We start from the raw sequence: 8,958 nt of genomic DNA, 5'->3' as shown, positions 1-8,958 counted from the left end.
GATCGTTCCCGTTGGAAAAGCCCTCCCAGACCATCGAGTCCAACCTGTCACCCGATCCCCACCGTGTCACCGGCCCAGAACGCTCAGTGCCACGTCCAGGCATTCCTTTGACACCTCCAGGGTGGAGACTCCAACACGTCCCTGGACAGCCTCTTCCAGTTCTTTTCCATCCTTTCCATGGTGAGATCCCTTTTCTTGTCCAACCCAACCCTGCCCTGGCCAGGCAGCCGGGATCTATAACCCTCCTCGAGGGGACTGTGGAGGGTTGCACAATCCCTGCACAATCTGTGGCTGACCCAACGCTGTCCCCAATTCCAAGAGTTGCCTCCCCTGGACACGGACGGAGACGAGCAGGAGCTGTTTGCAGCCCATCGGTTTGACAGTGGAAAGCCCTTGGATATTCTCGTTTTCCAACACAGCAGACACTGAAAACAAGGGGGGGTGGGGGGGGGGGGGGATGGATTAAAAAGCCTGCATCCATCTATTTGTTACCAGAGTGAAGAACTGATCCCTGCGTGGGCTGCAATGAACAAGCATCAGTCGTGGTGATGCAACACCATGGATGGTGCGAGAACTGACAGCAGGGCAGATCTGTGGGTTGCTCTGACAATATGAAATAGTTAAAACCACACACAAATATCGTAGATACGGCTTGGATTGGAAGGGACATTAAAACTTATCCAGTGCCACCCCCTGCCATGGGCAGGGACAGCTCCCACTGTCCCAGGCTGCTCCAAGCCCCATCCAGCCTGGCCTTGGACGCTGCCAGGGATCCAGGGACAGCCACAGCTGCTCTGGGCACCCTGTGCCAGGGCCTCAACACCCTCACAGGGAAGGAATCTGGATCTTCAAGCTACACCTCTAAACCCACCCTTCACAGTTCTGATGGTTGAGCTGCACCTTGAAGTATGATTTATCTGTATAATTGCTCCAGTGGAACTATCCTGGCTGTCAGGCAGAAGACAGGGAAGATAGTGAAAATATTTTTTGTACAAATAAAAATTGCCATATGTCTTCAGGGATACAGTTAGAGCTCTGTAAATTTTCCAGAGGCAAAAAATTGTTACCCTGTGAAGAGCCCCATTTTTCATTTTAAATAATCTCTCAAGTACTTTCCCTACATAATTCCAATGATTTAATAAAATCATAAATCACTGATCAGGCAATCTTGTCTTTAAAAAGAGCTGAGGGTTTTGCTGTATTTTCTTCCTTTGCCATTGACTTCTCTCATCTGAGTCTCACTTAAGGCCAAGGGAAGGGATCCTGCCCCTGTGCCCCTGTGCTCAGCTGAGAGCCCACCTGCAGAGCTGCTCCAGCCCTGCCTCCAGCAGCACAAGGACGTGGAGCTGCTGCAGCCAGCGCAGAGGAGGCCACGGAGATGCTGCCAGGGCTGGAGCCCCTCTGCTCTGGAGCCAGCCTGGCACAGCTGGGGCTGCTCAGCTGCACAAGAGAAGGCTCCAGGGAGAGCTCCGAGCCCCTGCCAGGGCCTGAAGGGGCTCCAGGAGAGCTGCAGAGGGACTGGGGACAAGGCACCCAGGGACAGCACCCAGGGAATGGCTCCCAGTGCCAGAGGGCAGGCACAGCTGGGATCTTGGGAAGGAATTGGTGTCTGGGAGGGTGTTGAGGCCCTGGCACAGGGTGCCCAGAGCAGCTGTGGCTGCCCCTGGATCCCTGGCAGTGTCCAAGGCCAGGCTGGACAGGGCTTGGAGCAGCCTGGGGCAGTGGAAGCTGTCCCTGCCCATGGCTGGGGTGGTGCTGGATGAGCTTTAACGTCCCTCTCAACCCAAACCATCCTGAGATTCTGTGATTTATGCACATGCACAAGGGGCGGCATTTCCTCCCCTCTTCTCCACTCATTTACAATGGCTCTCAGTGCATTCCATACACAGTGAGTTTCTAATCAGCTGCCAATATTTCAGAACCTCTGAAATCAATTTATAACTTCTAAACCTTCCTGTGTCCTGAGTAAAAGTGATTCTCCTAATTTCTCTTTATACACTACTTAGAAATGTTTCTGTTAGATGGAAGTATACATTTAAAGGGGTTACTTTTTGCATCCCATTTTTGACCAAGAGCCACAATTTCTTCAAAAGTGTTTATTTCACAAATTTTTTTTTATCCCCAGCTGAGTATTACAGTGACTATTACAAGCATTTTCTTATAAACAAAGGTGTAGTTTACAGATTTGTTCAAAATGGAAAAATATTTTATAAGCAGTAGTATTTCATCTACAGTATTCACTCATGTATATCATTCAACATGTATATCATTCAACTGACAGCAGCTATACCTTCAGAAAAGTTAACATATATTAAAGGTATTTCCTAAAGTGTTCTCTTCCAGATGGATCTCACTGGATAAACTACATGATGACAGATCAAGACATGAATCCCAGTTCCCATCTACACGAACTAAGAGTTTTTAAGAGAGAACATATAAATTACTATCCTGAAATTGCCAGTGAAGGACCATTATCCCCTAGAAGACCATTAAGCACACTTAACAATGGTTATCAGCAACAAAGTCACTGCAGAAGAGGATTCTGCAGCAATCTGCCACTTAGTCTGAGTGATAAGAATAGGTTTAATCAATGCATTGGGAATTGTACTCCAAATAATTTACATCAGAAAGAGGTAGAGACCTGAACTGCCTGAAACTGCTGACCTAACGTGAATCCTGAGCAACAGCTCTCTGTTTAAACCACCTTACAGAAAGGCTGAATCCTGCTTTGAATTATTTATTTTTAAACCATGACGACTGTTGGAGCATGGAAAGAAGGGAGAAGCAGCAACTAAAAAAGTCAGAGCACTGCAAAGACATTCACCATGAAAAGAGGTAGGTGAAAATAAATAAAGATATTGCAGGTGAGTGGGCAGCAGGGCTTGCTGGGCATGGACAGCAGAGTGGTTGCATGACCCTCATTGTACAGCAAGGGGAGATGAAGGCACTACTGAAGACACAGCAGAGGTGAGAGCTCAAGGACTGCAGTTTGGAGGTAGTCCTGGCTCTATACAAGCCAAACATCTATAATTCCATGGGCGACAGTGTAAGGGGGGGGGGGGGGGGGGGGGGGTGGGGAATTACTTTTTAGCCTGAGGTCTGTCCTTCAGTGGTAACTGTTGCTCTAAACTATATTCTCAGTTTGAAACAAGGTATTTTACCCACTGGCATAGACCTATATAATTCTGCACAGCATTTGTCAGTTTCTTTTAAAATGTGCTTTTTTGGATAGTAGTACACACACATAGTACATACAGGACTACTGCAGTTTGTATGTACACCGATTATATACATGATGTCTAAATCACAACACGCCCCTTGCCTAGAGAGGAAACTGCAGCAGACAGGAGTTAGTGTATCTTCAAGAAACCTCACATTCCACTTTCAGTCTCGGAGCAGACAGCCTACCTGGCCATAAATTTGCTGTTTGGATTTACACCAGCTAAAAAGAGCCAGATGAAGAGAGTGGGTTTTTCTTTGAAAGCTCTTAGTCATGACAGAGCTGCAGACCACACAAGGAACCACAAAAGCAGGTGAGTTGAGATTGATTTAAACAATTGTGGAAGCAGAGAGGGCAGAATGCTGGCAGCCACACAACCTGATTGCAGTTTGGCACGTTGTGCTATGGCAGAAGCATCCCCACGCTGAGCAGTAGTGGAGCAACAGCAGCCCTTGGGAAGCCAGCTCCTCCCCTGCTCAGCACTCGCCGAGAATTCAGCGTGTGCTGCCAAGGACCAAAGAAAAACCAGTGGCTGGTCTCCTTCAACATCTGTGTGGTGAGGTCAGAGGGTTGGTTTGGTTTAGTTTATAGGCCTGATTTAAAATCCCCAAAAAACTAACAGAATCTCAACTGAAAGCAATTATTCATTTAAGGTTGTTGTAGACAAAGGGTTTGGGTTCACTCCTAAAGAAATGGCTTATATTACTAACATACCACCTGACAGCTTTTTTTTTTTTTTTAATTGTGTTAGTACATTTCATCTCTTTTAGAACTTCTTTAATTTTTAAAGCATTCTCCATTTATCCAAGCTGTGTATTTGCATGATTCTGAACGTGTTGGATGGGTGCTGAACTGAATGGAGCTTTTCCATGGACAGCTACAGATAGGATTAACCCACTGAACAGAGGTAGGGGTGGATGATTAAACTGGGTTGCCTTAGCATGATCTATGCATGGGATTCTGATACTGGCCATGTAAGAGATCCAAGAACTTTGGCAGCCACTGGATGAAAGTGTCTGACACTCGAAAGCACAAGGAAAGCCAACAGCAGGGATCAGGATGATGCTGTACTAGAAGCAGAAGGCTTAAGGCAGTCCTTTGCATCATGATTATTTCACTGGGACAAAACCTTTTCTAATATAAATTTGGTAACGTAAGAAAGTCCAATGGAACAAAGTCCTGCCAATTTATTTAAACTTCCATGAAGCAGATGCACTGAATGTATTTAGGAGGAGCAACGGCACTTCCCAAACATACAATTTGTGACAAATTCCACATCAGTGGAAACAAGCAGCATCTCAGCCCTGTTACCTTCATGGTGCGATAAATACACACCTTCTGCAATTTACCTTTTCAATTCACTATTGTGAATGCAGTTACTAGCAAGAACTGAAGGCAGAACTGCATGTTCTGTTATTCATACACACAGGACCACCTGCTACTAGACAAATGACACATCCTACAAGGCAGCACAAGTATCTCAGATTTTGTTTTTGTCATAGACACCTATGAAGATCAAAATAAGCTGTCTCCCACTTCCATCCTTTTTTGTTAGTGGCTTTTGAAGATGATTATGGGCTTTGAACTATGTCAACATAAAATCAAGCAGTAAAAAAAAAATCTATTTTTCAAGTATCCTTATTTCTGAGCTGCAAATTACCAAAAGAAAATCACATACAGACCAGTGTCTTTTTTAGTGTACATTTTAGCATCCATTTGTTACTGTGTACTGGTTCTTCCATAAGCTGTTTGGTCCATATTTAAAAAGCTCTTGAATTCCTTTTATGATTTTTTTCTTTCATTGCTGGAAGTCTCTGGGTGAGAGGTGAGCTTAATTCTACTTTCTTCAGACTTTATTGAGAAAATCCAAGTTGAGAGAAGCAGGGAGATGAATGGAGTCCATGGTGATGGCAGATGGGTTGAACGGGAACAGAACAGGGAACATGTGCTTGAAGTCTAACAGCAGCTGTGGAGGGTCATTCCGTTCTTGCAACTGCTTCTGTTGGGTGTGGGAGAAGAAAACAAATTTAGCGTCAGTTGTTCCCTTTTCTTGTTGTGTTTAACACCGTCAAAGGTTTGAGAACGGGCATCATTTTAGACATACTGCAGAGAACAGTGAGAACTATTTTGTTCTCTTCTCCAGCAGCTTTCCTTCTGAGCGAGTATTTACAGGAACTTCTACACAGACTGTAGGAAACACTGCTTCAGGAGAACCTGGTTACATGTTCTACATGACCACAAAGAAAAATACAGGACCTGGAAACAAGATGACCCCCTTGGCACAGTAAAACCAGGACTAAATGATACCACAGACCACCTTTGATTCAGCTGCTCAGCCATGGTGATATGTTCTGGGGGTAGCTGAACACATCCTTCCTTTTCCTCCCTGCTCTTTGTGAGCATTAAAAGGTGTTTGCTTTAATTTGTTTATCTTTCCTTTAGCTGCCAATTTCTACCTCCTATCTCAGAAGTAACTCCATTTCACCAACTCTTTGTTAACTCCTGCAACCTTAATCCTCAGTCGTGTTGCTACTGAGGAGCTGAATTAGCTGAGCTGGGGATTTGGGTGCTTGTTGCTCTCTGTGATTAACAGCATGGTCATCTCTGCAGCTGTGTGTTGTAAATGTGTGTGTGCACACACAGAGCACTGAATTCAGGACAACCTGCAGCACCACGCCTTTTATAAAACACCCAAGTTAGCAGCGATTTAATATGGATGTCACTAGAACTACACACTGTTATTTGTGCCCTCCAATTGATAGCCCTTTAAATTTACCTGTATGTTTCGTATGAAAGCTACTGTCACACGTTCTTCAAACTCATTCACAGGAGTGTAGAGATTAAGTATCTTTACAATCTGTTGAAAACAAAACACGGTTACAGTTGTGAGAAGCCCAAACTTTTCCAGAACACAAAGCACCACCAGCGGTTTGCCATGATATGGCCACATGTATTGGATTATGTAACCTAAAAAAAAATGTGTATTCTATTTCATCTGTTGAAAGCTGTTTTTTGGGAGATGTGTTATCCCTCCTTACTCCAGAGGGAAGGGGGAGGATGCCTCCTGATAATGTCCCAGCCATTAAACCCAGGTGGGGCAGTGTTTCTTATCTCTGTCACCACCCCTCCATCCTCCAGGGGACATCTTCTGATAATGGGCCATCAGGGCCCACCAGTGACAGGACACATTCCATCATCCCATTGGGAGATGCTCCACACAGTGTGGGGAGGAGCCAGCTGTTCCCAGCTGCATAAAAACTGGGGTTTTTATAAAAACACAAGGGATCCGGATTTTCCACTGGATTCCCAGAGGAAGACCAGACCCACCTTGTCACCACTGGATCTTCTACAGGACCATCTCTACCCCACAGAAGCACATCTGTTACTCCAGGAGGATTTATTTGGAATGCTTCCAACACCCTGACCACCAAGGTGCCAGGTTGTATCCCTGACTCTGTCAGGGTTTTTCCAGGATCCTTGTTTGCTTCCTTGCTTGTTTTGTTGTACTACTACATTTGTATTTTCCTTTTTTTTTAATATTCCTAATAAAGAACTGTTACTACTATTCCCATATCTTTGGCCGAGAGCCCCTAATTGTAAAACTATAATAATTTGGAGGGAAGGTGGTTTACATTCTCCACTCCAAGGGAGGCTCTAATTTTCCCTGGCAGACAATTGTCTTTCAAAACCAAGACACCGCAACAAGTCTGTCATGACAAAACAGAGAAAAGAAGCTGCAGAAGTATCACCCTGGTGGTTTTCTTTGCCTGCTGCAAGGTATTACAAGATCTATGGACCTGTCGAAATCATTTCTTATGGAAACACTTGTAAATTGGCAACAGACTCAGGACAGTCGATTTATACAGGGCTCCACTTATACAGGGACTCCACTTGGCTGGAACACAGTGACATGGATGACTTCTGAAGTCACCTCTACAATACTTCTCTTGATGCTCCCTCATTCCCGCTCCTCCCCTCATCTTTTCTCAAAAATGCATGTTCAGGACAGGGTGATGCAGATTCATTAGAAAGGCTCTCTGAGAAGCACAGGAAACCAGCTTACACCTCTCATTTCACCCTTCCCACAATATTATCAAATTAAGGACGGGCAATCCAGCAGTAAAAAATATGAGTTTATATCCTCCTGGAATGGAGTCTCAAAGTCCAAAGTCACATCCAGCTAGCCTAGGTTGGCATTTCTCAATCTCCCACCCCAAACAGGAATCCTTGGTGGGCATCCTGTAGACACAGCCAGTTAAGACTTGTCAGAAGACAATCAGCGGGTTTAAATGCCAAGAACTTGACTCACACAACAAACTCCTCAGGGCTGTGTTTCATCTTAGCACATTTCTGGAGCTCCAGTGCCATCAGTGGCACTGTAAGAGAGGAGCCACCACTGTGACCACCTCTGAGAGGGGCCAAGATGTAACATCAGCCCTCAAAAGTACAAGCTGTGCCCACTGAAGGAATGGCACGCTGAGGCTGGCCACCGAAGAGCTGGCAGCAGGAGACCAGCCTTTCCCACTCCTTGATTACCCTGTGCTGTAAACCCCTGCCCTGCTCCCTACCTGCTGCGTCGTGAGCGACGTGCACAAGGAGCAGATGGCCTCGGCATCCTCTGAGGTTTTCTTTTTCAGCTGCAGAAGCTGTGCTGCCTGAATCAAGGGCTCCAGAGTTTGTGCTGCTCCACTCTGCTGCAGATTCTTCCCACGCAGCCATTCCTCCAGCTGGCTTATGTTAAACCTGGATAAGCAACCAAGACAAGATGTGAGCTGAGAGATAAGAAGTAGCATCTTCAAAACTCTCTGGGCTCAAGCTATGTTTCAGTGCTGGTGTATGTGGATCTTTGTGATGCATATTTGTGATACACAACAAGAGACAATCAGGCCAAAGCTTAATACTCAACAACTCAGAGTAAAATATATACTTCCAAATACCTTACAAACAGATGAACCACATAGCAGCCAAACAACTCAAGGGAGGTGCTTTTCTACAACATTCAGATTCCTCCAAGTTTCAACAATTAAAATTAAGCCTTTAACCAGATTTTAAATGCTAACAAAATCCTGCAAGGCACCCAGATACCTCTGAGAATATCTACACAGAAAACGGTTTTGCTGTGCCCACTCTCCAGCTCAAGGGAACACAGAAAGATCCAGCATGGGAAGAGGAGAGGGTAGCAAAAGGAAGATTTAACTAATTTGCACTGAGAAGTGCGCTTTACCTTCCTATTTTCCACACTGTAACATTAACAAAACCTCCCTAAGCAGGCGCAGCCCTGCCCCAAGGCCCAGCCCCACCTCAGCTGCATGCCCGTGCTCCACGAGCAGACATCCTTCCTCAGCAGGAGGTTGTTCAGGGCGATGGCATTGATCATGTAGAAGAGCTGCTTGAACACCTGCTGGATGATCTCTGGGTCCAGGCCCTGGTCACACATGATGCTGTGGAATGTGTTCAGCTGGCGAATCATTTCATCCAGGCTGTAGGAGCTGTCACCTTCCGCCGCGTTGGAGGAGTATTTCCTGTGGCCCATCGGTTTGACACTGGAAAGCCCTTGGATACTCTCGTTTTCCAACACAGCAGACACTGAAAAGAGGGGGGGAAATGGGCTAAAAAGTCTGCATCCATCTATTTGCCATTAGAGGGAAGAACTGATCCCTGTGTGGGCTGTAATGAATACGCATCAGTCTTGGTGATGCAACGCCATGGACGATGCGAGAACCGACAGCAGGGCAGAT

General features: G+C 45.7%; 1 protein-coding gene across 3 annotated transcripts in view; it reads right to left on the bottom strand.

The window, feature by feature from the left end:
• Window positions 1-2,123: 2,123 nt before the first annotated feature.
• The window catches only part of MYO5B (myosin VB), a 153,149-nt gene continuing 146,314 nt past the window's right edge, over window positions 2,124-8,958 (bottom strand). For all 3 annotated transcript variants that reach the window (XM_040090695.2, XM_040090694.2, XM_040090696.2), the window contains 4 exons: window positions 8,521-8,806; window positions 7,789-7,963; window positions 5,997-6,077; window positions 2,124-5,219 (listed from right to left, as the gene is read on the bottom strand). In XM_040090695.2, the coding sequence (XP_039946629.1) occupies window positions 5,067-5,219; window positions 5,997-6,077; window positions 7,789-7,963; window positions 8,521-8,806 (695 nt within the window). In that variant the 3' untranslated portion in view covers window positions 2,124-5,066. The remainder of the gene's footprint in view (window positions 5,220-5,996; window positions 6,078-7,788; window positions 7,964-8,520; window positions 8,807-8,958) is intronic.

This window comes from Hirundo rustica, chromosome Z (assembly GCF_015227805.2).
Source record: "Hirundo rustica isolate bHirRus1 chromosome Z, bHirRus1.pri.v3, whole genome shotgun sequence".
Taxonomy (NCBI): domain Eukaryota; kingdom Metazoa; phylum Chordata; class Aves; order Passeriformes; family Hirundinidae; genus Hirundo; species Hirundo rustica.
Note: the sequence above shows the minus strand (reverse complement) of the source record. Positions and strands in the feature narration are given on the sequence as shown.